At 42.1% G+C, this 15,594-nt stretch overlaps 1 protein-coding gene across 1 annotated transcript in view; it reads right to left on the bottom strand.

Annotated features, from left to right (window-relative positions):
* Positions 1-15,594, bottom strand: part of LOC119436281 (piezo-type mechanosensitive ion channel component 1-like) — a 226,650-nt gene that overhangs the window by 140,244 nt on the left and 70,812 nt on the right. Inside the window, 4 exon segments of the mRNA XM_037703080.2 lie at positions 515-651; positions 10,225-10,299; positions 12,724-12,977; positions 13,534-13,683. Of these exon segments, the coding sequence (XP_037559008.1) occupies positions 515-651; positions 10,225-10,299; positions 12,724-12,977; positions 13,534-13,683 (616 nt within the window).

Genomic DNA, 15,594 nt, shown 5'->3' with positions numbered 1-15,594 from the left:
TCAGAGTTTCTAATTACAGCTTTGAAAACCTTGCTTCCATGTTTAATCTGTATTCCTTCATTCCTTGCCTCTGCACATTCACTCTTTTCATGCAGGCCACTAATGTGGTGCAAGAAAGCTACCTGCTGCAGAATTTGGCAGGTTGGCTAACCCAGAAAGCACAGCAAGAACTGTCATGCACAGTTGCACTAGAACTAGTATATCAACGCATAAAACTGACAGGAGCAAACTAGTCATTAATCAAGAGTGATAATGTCCAATCTTTAATTACAAGCAATTACATTAAATGTGCCCTGCAATGTGAATTTATATTTTCACTGTGAAAAGGATTCACATCGAAGTTTTACATAGTTCTATACTAGCTTCGAAACATTCTGCTGTTCCATGTTGTCTAACACTGGCATAAGTATACTGATGAAGGTATTTAATCTCAAGTTACACGGAGAAATCTGTTTACATAATTACCAAACAAGTTCTGTTAAAAAATGATCAATACCAATGCATGCCAACTTACATCATATATTGCCAGAATGAAGACTGCCAGTAGCACGACTTTCATCATATGAATTTCAAGCAAACGCCAGCACACTTCGGCTACTTTTGACAGCATGCTGCCAATGCGTTCAAGAGACATCCACGCCGAGTCGCGGCCTGGCAAGAAGAAAAATCAAATTAAATAGAGCAGAACAAGACACACAAGTTCATCGTACAAGCTGTAAAGAATACATAAACCTGAAGTAAGCACAACATGTAATCTTCAATAATACTTCATGCTATTTAGCCCAACCTTTTATTCTTTTACTTTAAGAGAAATTAATGGCTGGCAAGTGTCCACCACTCATACTTATGAAACAAACCCATTAAAAGAGCTATTATCAATCATATATAAATATGCTTTGGAAAACACTGCTTATCTGCACTTTGCAAAGCACCTTCATCACAGCATGCATATTAAAAAGCTGAGGGTAGTTACAAGATTCTACTAAAAAATCATCCATGTGGAAAAGAGGCAACAAGCTGCATCATAGACAATTCTAAAGTAATCTAGGCTTCCATATTCAAGACAGCCTTTTTTTTTTTTTTTTTGTAATAAAGAAAAAGTGACATCAATACTGCCCAGTGCAGTTTCGGCAACTGGTTCCAGATGCGAGATCGGCTTTGTTCTCTACACACTCCCAAGTGCAGGTGCTGTATGTATATATGGGGTACAAGAGACATTATATTAAATATACTATATCAAAACAGTTTACTCTAGAATAAATGAACGAGCTCTTCATTAGCTTAGAGCTGAAAGAACATGTTTATGCTAATAGAGCAATGAACCATGTGCACAGCAGAAGCACAGCATCAGCTGTGAGCTGTGTCAGTACTCAATAGATGCATCTGCACACAGTTCGTACAATGACGTTGCAAGCAGCTGGCAAAATACCAGTGCTATTTAAATATATCAGCACACTGCACAATTGTGGTTGTACAACTGGTGCACTGAAATTTTGCTCATCTTGAAACTGTGTTTATCATAAGATTTCTTCCGAGTTTCACATTACTGTATTTCTTGCCAGATGTGAAAGGTTTAAAAGCTTCAACTGAGACCTACACCTGAAAAATAATCGTGATAAAGAAGGCATCATATGCTGTTGTAAGTGCACAAAAAAAATATATAGCCCTTAGCTAGAAAATGAGAACTTGCTAACCAATATAAAAACATGCGACAATACGATATGGCAATTTTCGCAACAGGTCCAGTGCAATTGTAATACACACAGACATCCTACTAAACAAGCATAACCCCAAACCAGAGAAAGAGAAAAGATGCCAAGCCAACAAATTCAAAAAAGAGAGAGAGACAGAAAAAAAGACTAATGAAATAAGAGCATTCTTTACCCCCTTCACTCTTCCACACCCCACCCACAGAGCATGGAATGTTAGCACACCGTAAAAAACACTCCAAGTGACAACAATATTTGACAAAAATAAGATTTCAGTACTGAAATCAAACATACATGCAAAAAATAAACTGGCTCCAATTACAATAAAATAAAAGCTATAATGTAGCAAAACATGGTAACCATTTGATAACATGTAGTGCTTTGCACAGTACTAATGAACAAATGAAAAAAAAAGAAATAAGAAAAAGCTAAACTGCTTCCAAGAACAGTTCCCCCCCAGCAGTCTTTCAGCTTGGCTTGATCAACGTGGCGGTAAGGCACGTTGATTTATTGAAGAAAACACGTAGTCCAGAACCCATGGTTTGGTAAATTAAAGAAGTCATGGAGAAACAAATAGAAAACTAGGTGCTAGCCAAAATCATGACCTGTACAGCTTTTAAGTTGTTGGAAGAGAAAGATGAAAAAGCAGAGTCAAAACAAAGTGACTATGTCAGATTCTACTAGAATGCTTTTACTTCATGTTTTTTTCCCACCCTGCTGGTAGCATGCCCATACATCATATCCACCATCACCACTTGTACAAAGTGACATGAAATCACACTGCACATTTTGGTTACAAGTGCAATTTGACATATACCATATTTTCCAGTGTATAAGCCGCTATTTTTTAAAATTCTTAGCCACGGTCTTATAGAACAGTGCGACTTAATTTACATTTTTTTCTTTCGGAAGAACTGCTGTCAAAATTGGATTGGATGCTATGGCAACGCGAAGCGCACTGGGTTGACCTCCTCTGGCAGTTGCTACGGGTTGTGTGCGGGCGCTATGGAGGTACCGGGTTTTTCTCGTGATTGAGTTGCTGAGTGCCATGCGAGAAGGACGGAGCAGCAACGCAATCGGCGGCAGGCCGACCGCGAGTTGACCGACCCCGAAGTTGCATCTGCAGATTGCTTTCAAGATACGGTGCGTGTGTGGAAACTATGCACTTGCTACCAGAGCACTACCACAGTTTTTTATGACAAATTTAGAGGCAGTCAAATTTTAATGCACCCCCATATTTTTAATCTTGAAAATGGCACCTAATTCAAAATACAATTAATCAAATATCAACGCTCAATCCAGGCAATATAATAACTGAGAACGCCGGGACCAGGGAATAGGCAACCCTACTCTCACGTCAGATGGAAACATTCTGTGACAAAAAGCACGAAGTCTGAAACTGCATGTTGCGGCAGATACTGAATGGCACATTTTGCCTGACATGCATTTGCCGTGAGTGACCATATAAGTATTTATTGCAACATGCCATCATTCAAAATTTGTCACAGGCTATATCACGGGGCATTTCTGTCTGATGTAACATAGCGGGGCTGTCGTTTCTTCACTCCCAGCAAACTATTTGGTATCAATATTGCCTGTGCTGAGCATTGACATTATGATGAATACCTTAAATTAGGTGCCATTTTCAAGATTTAAAAAAAATTAGGGTGTATTAAAATGTAACTGCCTCCAAATTTTTCATAAACTGCCCTCAAAGTCCCAATAAATAAGTAAATAAACAAATTTTTGTTGATTTGTCTTTTTAAATTCATATTAGCGGCACGGTATGTTTGCCTCACATTACAACTTTTTTTGCAAAAATGAGATTGTTCACTATGCTCATAGCCTTTTTATAAAAAAAAATAAGATTCTGTATAGTCTAACAAAACACCCTGTATACAAATATAGTGGAATCTTGTTAATTTGCACCCACTTAATTTGAACGGATGCTGTGGTGCTGTAAAAATTATGCGTATTTGTATGTGTGAAAATGCCCGGTAATTCGCACCCGTAGATGTTTGCGACGGTTATTTTGAACTTACTGTGCCGCCAACCATGCTCTCAGCAGCGCGCCAACTCATGTGGCGGCACCTTCAACATGACAGTGCGCCTGCGCGCCAGCTGCTGCTCCCATCTTCCATTGCAAGTATACTTGTATTTCGGCACATATAACACACACCTAAAATTTTAAAGAGTTTAACAGTACATTCGAGGTGCAGGTTATATGCAAATTTTGCTTAAGGTGCAGCATCACAGAAGTAAATATTTGGCCGAGATGTGTAGGCTTCATGGTAGCACATGCCACGCTGCCGTTAAGTTGCATTTCCAGAACTCATCACTTACGTATTAGCTTGGTTCACATGTGCCACTTAACATTCAATAAGCTTTATTTAATGAACTTCCCTTAATTCGAACTCCATTTAACTTGAACAAATTTTCAGGCCCGATGAAGTTCAAATTATCGAGATTTGACTGTATTATACCCGCTTGTTCGCAATCTTTTTAATTTAAACACGAGTGGAAAAAAGAAAAGAGCCTGTGGCAGATAGCCCAGTGCAGCCTCTTCAGCTAGGTTAATTGATGAAGCAGACATTATGTGTATAAAAATCGCGATGTGCAAACGCATAGCTAAAAAAAAAAAAAATTTCACACGTGCCGTGGTGGCTTAGCAGCTATGGTGTTGCGCTGCCAAGCACAAAGTTGCGGGATGAAATCCTGGCCACGGTGGCCGCATTTCGATGGGGGCGAAATGCAAAAATGCCATTGTCCCGTGCTTTGGGGGCCCGTTAAAGATCCCCTGGTGGGCAAAAATAATCTGGAGTCTCCTACTACAGTGTGCCTCATAATCTAAGCTTGGTTCCAAGGTTGAAAGTGTTGCTCGCACACCAATTGTGTGCGAGCGACACTTTCAAGAACATTTCATTCAGCGCGATTTTCCCCATGTGGTCAACGGAGAGGTTGACCTGATTTCAAGGGAGCGTCCACGGCTTACCAACAATGCAGTGCCATCAATTCTGCCAGGCGCTCCCGCCTACCTCTCAAAAGTGATGCCCCCCTCCCCCCCCCCCCCAAAAAGGAAAACAAATTTTTTGGGACCGCGATCACAACAGGTGATTAAGACAGCAAGCTGTTCTGAGAATGCGGAAGGATCCCAGGAACGAGATGTTAATGAAGCCTGTGCAAATGGCGTCGACGACTTTCAGTTTTCTACACCTATGCTTGCAGAGATCATCAGCTCGTGTGTTCTGTCTCATGACTGCTGGACCCGGCATTCATTGGAAGGTACAAGGGCTGCTGCATTTTCCGTTTGCGTGAAAAATGGAAACAGCATCACGCTCACCAAAGTCATCGTCCTGGGAGCGTGTGATCATATGTGTGAGCAAATGTTTCTGTCCAGGCTACGGTGGTGTAATGACTGCTCATTAAATCTGAATAAGAAGCCAGCTCCCTCCTTTTGGAAGTAGACAAAATGCTGTCATGCCAAGGCAGTAAAGCCATGCATAAATGCTGCCATGCCAAGCAATAAAACACAATAGCTGGATTTCTTGAAACTAAAACTTTAGAACTCGATAAATATCGTGTAAATGTGTTTCCATAAAATCACTGCAGTACTGTTTTATGCATGGAAAAGAACCCATCCACGTCTTTAATACAATGGGCTGGAGCACCCCGTTTATACCAATAAATGTGACCACTGCAGTCGCCAAGCTAGAAATTCACTTCAGCATTTTGTGTTTTCTGACGAGACAACAATAACAAATTCCTCATTATGGCATTGCCTACACTGGCTCAAAACGGTACTATAACGCGTACATCAAAGCTAAAATCGGAGGCAGTGATACTATCAAACATGCTGCACGTCTACACAGCGCAGCCGACGTTGCACGCAGCTGAACCGTTATACTGTCCGCAGCACCACTTCTGCATCATGATGCGGAGAAGTGGTGAACTACTCTCGGTCGGCAGACCTACCCATCTAGCCACCATAGCTCTACGATGATAGTTGTTCCTCTATCCACTTCCTCAGTTATTTACGTATACGCTCGCATGCTCTTAGAGTGAACACGCTAGTGTGTGGCCAAGCTCCGTGAAGCGCCAGTGCAAAAAACACCGCTGTGCATTGAAGCAAACATGCACAGGCACATTGATGACTAGATGTGTGGTTTCATGTCTCCTATACTGTTTGGGCATGTTAGGCCTGCGTTCCGGTAAAATGAACTTTGCTCACACAAGCATATGGCTGTGTCTGCAAAGCCAGATGTCGCATGTAAGCGGCCAGCGGATTCCCTGCCCTGAGCCAAATGAACTGCATCGACAACTGCATACTGGTCTCCCTTGATGGACAAAGATATGGGTTTTTGTTAACCGCTGAAAATAACGAGAGAGGCCAAACACTTTTTACCTAACGCAAATGTTTACACGTGGCGGTACACTTCAGCGGGCTGATGGTGGTGAAACTGCCAGCCTTTTACATACAGTACACAAGCATAAGCATACCAGGCTAGCAGTATGGAATAAATAAAAATAAAAATAAGACTGGTTTCCCTGCGACGGTGATATGCTACTGAAAGTGAAATCGTATTCCCGACACCGCAGGCTTCGCATGCCCGAACAATGTAGCAGACGACATGAAGCTGCACTTGCGCAGCTTTGCTTCGATTCGTGACCATGCTGGCTGCACTGGTGCTCTGTGAAGCGCGACCAAGCGCTTGTGTGCTCACCCTAAGAGTGGACGAGCCTGTACATGCAGATGTAACATAGCCTTGGGTGCATTAACCACTGTGTTTACAACTATACTGATGAAGACCGACCATATTTTGCAGTCTGATATAAATAACATCACACTTTGGAGTGCATTTTTAGTTAATGAAATTAAATCCTAACAAATGTAAATTAAGGTTTCACAAAAAAGTGAGTGCCTTCCAGCGACCCATTCAGATAGCTTAAACTGGGGTCATCATACCTAGGAGTGAATATATGCTCTAGCTAAAAATTTAAATCTCATATCAAACTAGCAATAAGGGCTAATTCATACCGGCGACTCGCAGAGTTCTCGCTACCAAGTTAGTCACAAGTAGTTGCAAATGGTTGCTTTGGTCGAAAAGCGATTGTTTTAAGTCAGTTACTCACTGCTAAATTTTTCAGTCGCGTGACTGCAGTTGCAAACCTACTGAACCAATTAGTGGCGCAGAAATTGGACGTCTGTATATGCTGACGCTTATTTTACATGGCGATGGCAGTGCTAGCAGATGTGAAGGACATCAATCGCGAGACAGTCTGTTGTGCCGATGGACACGTCGCACTTACCAGTGTGAACATCGGTCGCCATGAGTCGCTCCTTGATCACCAGTCGTGGTAGATTGCGCAAACTCTGTCAATTGCCGGTGTGAATGCACCCTAAGCAACACTAATCGCACATTAGGATGTTTAACAAGGAACTTAAGCAAAGGCCCGGCCTTTCTAAAATTCCCTTTGTCATAAAAGCCTCTTATACTCAGAATAAGCTTCATCCACTTCGTCCTGACCATGTTATGCTCATTAGGTCTCTTCCGTTGGGACACAAAAATGCCTGTTTATCCCATCTAATTACAATCATACAGCTAGCACTAAAAAATGTCATAAAATCCACCTTATATTTGCCATTCTTTTCTCTGCACAGAAAACTTTCTTGTCTTTGCCTTTGCCATAATATTAACCATTACTATTCCTTGCACAGAAAGTGCATCATAATGCCCATGTACGTGTCCTACAGAGTGGACTACCAGCACCAATGCAAAATACCCTCCCCCCCTTGACATTCACATTATTTGTCATGTAAGCCATGTACTACAGATAATTGGAACAACCTTCATAAATTACATGAATGACAGACTACTCTCTTTTTAGTCAGTCATTCTCAGAGTTTTCCAGTGTGAATATTCTATGTGACTGACACTGCTACCTCTTACTGCCAGTGCATTGGCTGCATTTCTTTTTCAATAGATGTCATTATTATTGTACATGCTGCTTTTATATTCTATTTTGCTGTATTATTTGTGACATTACTATATATCTCTCTTTTTTATGTGAAGTGTGTTGTATCCTGTACGTATTTTACCTGTTTTCGGTTTCAGTGTTTAGGTGGGCAACACTGTGTCCTAGTGCATGTATATATTGGTGGAAAGTCTATTAAAGTTGGTCAGTATGCAACACGCAGCTGGCGTGCTGGCCATGTCACTCCTCCACTACAAAATTGAGACATGAGTGTTCTACATCAGTAGCGTACCCAGGATCTCTGCCAGTGGGGGGGGGGTTGACAGTTTACCAATACCATCTAAAAGCACCAATTTCAATTTCTTCACGGGAAATTGACAAAAAATGCGCTTTCTGTGAGTGTGCAGACGATTGCGCATCTTATATCTTAGTTGCAGTACAAATAAGCGCAAGGAAAGAAAAGGGGTTAAACAAAAGAGGGGGGTTAAGTCGGCCTCAGGGGGGGGGTTACAACCCCCGAAACCCCCCCCCCCCGTCAGTGCGCCACTGTTCTACATACACACATGCATGCATACATACATACATACATACATACATACATCCATACACTACATATACACACACACACATATACATACATAAATGACAGACAGACAGACGGACAGAAAGACAGACAGGCAGACAGATAGTGCTTGTCGCAAGGTGATGCATATTACGTGCAAGTATAATGCCTGCCTCTTCTAGTAACCTACCTGATGAAGCATAACTGTGCTGTATGCAACAGGTGAATTTTTAAACAATGAACTTGAAACTAAAGAAAAGGAGAAACCAAAACATGCAGTACAAGGTGTGACACCAAAAAAAAAAAAAAAAACAAGACTAAGTCTGTAGCTTGAAAAAAGAGTGGAGTTGGCAACAACTGTTTTGCTGACGTCATCCCACACATCTCCTCTATTCATGCGGCCAGTTTCAACTTAACCGATCACGCCAGTTGGGAGTTCTGTGTCACTGAGTGAACATGTGCAACTGCATTCTGCCGGAAAAATGTCTAATGTAAAAACCGAACAGCGAATCAACATCAAGTTTCTTGTGAAACTTAAGAAATCAGCCACAGAAACATTTCAAATGTTAACCGAGGCTTATGGAGTTGAAACTTTGTCCCGTGCACGTGTGTTTGAATGGCATAAGCGGTTTTCAGGGGGAAGGGACAGTGTGGAAGATGATGAACATGCTGGGCACCCAAGGTCAGCGATTACAGCCCAATACATTGCCAAAGTTCGTGATGTGATCCATGGTGACCAAAGATTAAGTGTTCGTGCAGTGGCGGAGTTGGTTAACTTGGATAGGGAAGCTGCTCGACAAATTTGAACTGATGAATTACACATGAGGAAGATTTGTGCGACGGTTGTTCCAAATGTTCTGTCCGATGACCAAAAACGGTGCCGTAAAGACGTGTGTGTGGACATGTTAGAACGCAGTGCAAACGAGCCAAATTTGTTGGAATCTGTTTTAACATGTGATGAGACATGGATTTTTACCTATGACCCAGAAAGTAAGCACCAGTCGATGCAGTGGAAGTCTCCGGGATCCCCAAGACCCAAAAAAAGCTTGCATGTCAAAATCAAAATTCAAGGCAATGTTAATTGTCTTCTTCGACATTATTGGAATTGTAATGATTGAGTGGGTTCCCAGAGGTCAGACTGTTAATCAACACTAATACAGTGAAGTACTAAAAAGACTTAAAAAATTTTGAAAAAAAAAAGGCCACAGTTGTGGAGTGATGGATGGCTGTTGCACCAGGACAATGCACCCGCTCACATGGCCCTGTCTGTCAAGCAGTTTCTGACCAGCAAAAACATTACTGTGATGGGGCATCCTCCTTATTCACCTGATTTGGCTCCATGCAACTTTTTTTCATTTCCTAAAGTTAAATCTTGCTAAAAGGGAACCCATTTTACCTCAGTTGAAGTTCAGGCAAGGTTGTAACTGAAGGGCCTTCCAAAAACCTCGTTCCAGAACTGTTACCAGCAATGGCAGCACCGAATGCAGAAGTGTGTGAATGCTGAAGGGGACTACTTTGAAGGTGATAATGTCACAGAGAATTGATTCTGCAAGTACAATCATTTATTGGACCAGTCTCTCTTTTTTTTTGTGTCACACCTCGTATACTGTCTTAAGAGAAGCAGATATTGAGTACTCGCTCCTGCATAAGGGCAACGATGCACAAGGGACAACGGATAGAAGATAATTGTGCTATACCTTGCATAAAAAACTATATGAAGGAACTTAAAGCATCCCATTAACATTTCTTTACAGAAATAAAGTTACTTACAATGAATACCACACTCATGTTTACATTTGTTATTTCTGGTATACATACTACTGCTAAATCCAACTTCCCATTGGTACTTTACTTGAGTAAATATAGGGGAAGTATAAATTATCTCACGGTAGCCATGTTGCAAATGTAACTACAACCTCCTGTTCCCATGTCATGCTTGAAGACAAATGCAAAGGAAAACAGGGCTGTGCAAATGCTTACGTCTGCGCAGGTAGCGTAGGTGATTGCCAAGGGAGTAATAGCTATAACGATGGGATGCCCACCGCAACCTGGATTCTGTAGGCAAGTGCAAGGGTGAAGATCATGCTTGTGACATTCATACTTACACAAGTAGCAGCAAGCAAGCCCAGTGATAGAAAAGGCATGAAAAACTACAGTAGTCATGCATCTGGTTTAGAGAAGCACAGAAAAGAAGAATGTAAGCATGGCAAAGTCACATGATTTAAAGCAAGCTGCATTCACAGAAGGACAAGGAAAAGCAAGAGGTACACAACATCAACAAGGCACATACTATACGGGGTGATCATTTTAAGTTTTATGGAATTTTTAGAAATTGCCTGTGGCAGAAGCATCATTCTTGTCCTTGAGCTAGATTATTCGAAGAGGCGAACATCACTAGCACGAGAAATCGAAAGACATATTCAACTAATTAAGAAAAAATCACTAATTATCATTTTAATTACTTTTTGGCACATATTGCAATGTACGAATTGTAGCCGGTGAGCGTGCAAGACGTATTCATTTGAAATGAATTTCCAGGATGACATCAGTTTGTAGATATTTCACAAAGTGTGGGACAAAATACATGGGCGTTCCAATTACTTTTGTGCTTCAATGCATAAAAAAGCGTTTTGGTAAAAAGGTAAATTGAACATCAAAGCATTATTTACGGCGAGTTTGATTTTGCATATCTCCAAACTGGTGTCATTCTGGAAATTCATTCCAATTGGATACACCTTGCAAACTCACCAGCTACAATTAGTAAATTGCAATATGTAATGTACAGTAAACAATAAAGAAGTTAATTAGTTAAATATGTGTTGATTTTTCGTGCAAGTAATGTCTGCCTCTCTGAATAATCCAGCTCAAGGACTAGAATTATGTCGGCGGTTTCTAGAAAGACAAAAGGCGGTTTTTAGAAAGTCCGTAAAACTTAAAGATGATCACCCCATATGTTAAAAAGCAAACAAAAAAAAAAAAACGAACAAAAGCAGCCTCGAGTAATACCCTATTTATGCTGTTCAAGAATTAATTCTCAATGCGAGATGTTATATGAATAAAGAAGTTATATGAATACACTGACAATATATTATCAGAATGTGAAGCTTGATAAATCAGTGGTATCTTGCTTAACAGTAATTCATTACAATGAGGGACTACTGGGCAGCAAGCATCTAAGGCACTTCAATCCTTTTCTAAGCACATGACAAACATACATTGTTTGTCATGTGCTTGAGTATGACAAAGATACATTGTTTGTCATACACAAGATTTTATATGATATTTCAAAACCTTCTTTTTCCAAGTGCACTTCAACAAAGGAACTTTTTCCAAGCGTTAGGCATTCTTGAGCTGAGTGACAACAGTCACTGCTTGAAGAATTTTGGATAATGAGCCACTGCAGTGGCTTAGCAGCTATGGTGATTCACTGCTAAGCAGGAGGTCGTAGGATCAAAGCAGCAGCTGCATTTCGATGGGGGCGAAATGCAAAAATGCCCATGACCAGTGCATTGAGGGCACGTTAAAGATCCCCTGGTGGTCAAAATTAGTCCGGAATCCCCCACTACGGCATGCCTCATAATCAAATCATACTTTTGGTACGTAAAACCGCAGAATTCAATTCAATTTGGATAATGAAACGTTCATATAATATTAAGCCTGAATTCCCCCCCTCCCCAAAAAAAAGTAAGTGGTGGCACTAAGCATGACATTTTATTATAAAACCAACCACAATCATCCCACCCTTTACCACTACATGAATTTCAGAGGTAAAAAAATGGAAGAAATCGGAGAAGATGCTGGACTTGCAACTTTCCTGTCCGATTTCTTCCTCATACTTTTTCACCGTTGGACGTCATAATGCATTACTCAGTCAACTAACTAGCTTGTCTTTTACACATAAATACTTTACATTCTCCTTTCTTTTTTGGATGCTTTCTGTATATGAACACCAGTTCAAAGTTTGCAGCCATCTCTATTTTCTACCACTGCACTTGTCAGAATTACCACTAACTTGGTTGTCAACATTTTTTAGGATTTTCTTTCATATGAACTTGAGGTAATTAAATCTATTTTATCAAGTGTCATTGAGGTCAACTTATGAAATGCTTACTGTACTTCTTTTTATGAAAAAAAAAAAATAGTTTTATCGCATGCTCTTTCACAACATAATTCTTTAACCATGCAGACTCAGTCAAAGCAACAAATTTTAATTTGCAGTCTCAAAGTGACAGTGAAACAGTTAAATAACTAAGATGTATGTATCAGTGCCTATTTGCGAAATGGCTGCAAATCACATAATTCATACATTGGAATTCCAGAATTATAATGTGAGCTGTACAAAATTCTGCTGGAAGTACTAATACAAAACAACGCCAAGCATTGCAGCATGGCCACAAAAAAGCAAGGGAGAGAAAGAAAAAACTGCAAGCTTTTGTGGTCACAGGACGGGGTCCCAAGGGAGCAGCAAGTCCTGCTTACTCTTAGGAGAGGCAGCATCTTCTGGTGGTTGTGACTGGCTAGCTTTAGCAGCACGTGGCACCACAGTGGCAGGTGTGGCCACCTCATCAGAATTTTCGGCATCTGAGTGGCGGCGTGATGGGCTAGGTGCTACCACTGGAGGTGCCACCTCAACTGGAATGGCCACATCTACTGTCTGAGCTGGAGGCGCAACTTGGGGATGGGGCCTTCCTTCGGTGGCACCTGGCTCCTCTTCATTGCTGATTGGATGGTTGCTGCACAAGAATGAAAGATCTCTCTGCCCATCTGCAAACTTTGGTCTGTGAAAATACTCAATGATTTTAACTTTACTCCTCACATCTGTTGTTGCTGCAACATTAAACAATACACTTGGGTAAGGATGATGATAGAACCACAGTGTGTGCTTAATCCTTTCCCACCAATAATTGCATTACTTTGTTTCTTCAGCTACTGGCAGGGCAGGCAGGAAAAATGCCAACAAATTACATTGCTTGGCAACCAGTGTTTGTGAATTTCTTACGACTCTAACGAACTGCTGTCAACTCAAGAGTGGGAAATTCCAGGCCTCTCTAGAATGTAAACATTATGGTTGACTGATGGTCTTATTTATTTTTAACAGCCTGCACTAGGTACTGGTGTGTGCAAAGTTGACAATGTTTCTGGGAAGTGAAACGTTGTGAAAGAAAGATTTGCTTCTAATCACTTTCTTAGTGCAACAAAACTACACCAAAAGTCAGGCTGTGCAGAAGTGCAAAACTATTATTCATGGCAAAAAAAGCTTAAAGGAAAAAAAAAAAGGCATCTGCTCACCGGTAGTTGTCTTCATTGAGCTTAATAAATTCCTGGTGAAAGTAGTGCAGCTGGATGATGGTAATTATAAGGAAGAAAGTTGGCGTCAGTAGTTTCAGGAAAAGAGTTCCAGGATCAGACTGGTACACCTCCAAACCAATGTCCTTTTGGCTGCAAAATGATAAAACATTATATATGAATTTGATCAGTGGAAAGAAAAAGTACACACAACATATCTTTGTATGTAGTAATGTAATTGTTGCAGTACAAAAGAAAAAATAAATAAAATACATCAATGTTACACTTATGAAAATATTAGGGATGAATAATAAAATTTAGGCTCAAATTAAATCCGAGTTAAAAAATCTTGAATGGTGAGCAGCCAAGTAAACTTGAATACCATTAGTTTGCTTTTGGGCTTCGTAAAAAATATTAACTAAGGAAGTTTTGAATAGAATGAGGGCAACACTCAACTTCAATAAGCCCAAAGAACAGGCTAGTTTTAGAATGGCATATTCAACAACAGGTCACATCCGTGTCATCAAGAGGGTAATTTATAAATCTGCGTAATATATAACCAACTACACCATATGACCTTCATATATTAGGAAAAGGCACTCTAGTCAGTACAGACACCAGAAGTCATGGAAGGATTGAGTACAGTAAAAGCTCGATGATACGATCACGGCTAATACGAATTTCCAGATGATACGAATTTTTCTGTGGTCCTGGCCGAGCCCCATTACTTTGCAACGTGCTAGAGAACAGTTGTTACGAATCGATTTTCAGCCTGCGTCGGTTGATACGAATAAACGCCGCCTCACCGACGGCCGCGAAAGAGAACAGCGCGCAGTCACGCGCTTTCTCTCCTCTTTTGGTGCGGAGGTGCGGCACCGGACAGCGCGGACTCCGCGACTGGGCGCGAAGAGCTTCTTGAAGCGGTGGCGCTTTTGGTGCTTTTGTACTTTTCCTCCTTTTCTGCGAGCCGTCAGATGGAGTGGCTGCTGCGCTTTGGGCCGCGTTCTTCGTGTTTGCACCATTTTGCCTAGTCGCAGCGAGCTATGTCTCGCAAGCGGAAAGCACTCTCCTTTAAAGAGAAATTAGACATTCTTCGAAAGGTCGATGAGGATCCCAAGAGGAAGCGGACGGAGTTGGCTAAGGAGCTAGGCCTCGCAACGTCAACACTGAGCACAATTGTTGCACAGCGAGACTATCATGAAAAACGTGCTTTCGTTCAACGTCAACGCGAAGCAAGCGAATTCGAACACGCTTATTTCGAACATACCGCGCACCGACACTGCTCTTAGCAGCGCGCCAAATCACGCGGCGGCGCCTCCGACCGGCATTGCTCCGACACCGCCATAGAGCAAAGGCTCAGGAGAGACCCCTCAATGCCGCGCGCGAAGGAACGGGGGAAAAAAAAAAAAAAGAACCCGCAGCGAAAATTTCCTTCTCTCTCAAATTGCAAGGTCGCCGTTTCTGCATCGCGCCGGAACAAGCGTGTACGTGCCGACTAGAGTGTTCTAGACAACCGTATTCTAGCACACACTAGTGCCGTCTCAGCCACGCGGATAAAATGGCAGTGAACCCTTCTCTATTTTCTAGTCACATGTTGACCTTGCACGCTGCGGCAGCAGCGCAGAGGGAAGCAGCGGCGGAGGCACAGTCGGGCCAACGAAACTGCCACGCCCGCAAACGCTCGCTTCCCGATAACGGCAGAAAACGAAACTTCAGGGGGCGGCTAAAATAAGCTGGCGCCAGCACGGCGGCGGGCGCGCACGGAGTCGAAGGTGAGAGCTACAAGGGAGTTGAGAGGGAGGGCGAGGGGAGCCACCGAAGCGGCGGAGTTGACGCGGCCAAATCCGCTTCCCGGCCGCCCTCCTCCCTCACCTTCGACGGGGTCTCCGCGCGCACCCGTGTGCCGGCGCCGCCCGCTCGCTCCCTGAAGCTTCGTTTTCTGTCGTTATCGGGAAGCGACTGTTAGCCGGCGTGGGCAGTTTCGTGGCCCGCGCTTGCTATGCGCTTGCGCGCCGCGATATTTCACGACTCGCACCGTTCGTGCATCCTGCTATGGTGCACGAA

Source organism: Dermacentor silvarum, chromosome 1 (assembly GCF_013339745.2).
Source record: "Dermacentor silvarum isolate Dsil-2018 chromosome 1, BIME_Dsil_1.4, whole genome shotgun sequence".
Taxonomy (NCBI): domain Eukaryota; kingdom Metazoa; phylum Arthropoda; class Arachnida; order Ixodida; family Ixodidae; genus Dermacentor; species Dermacentor silvarum.
Note: the sequence above shows the minus strand (reverse complement) of the source record. Positions and strands in the feature narration are given on the sequence as shown.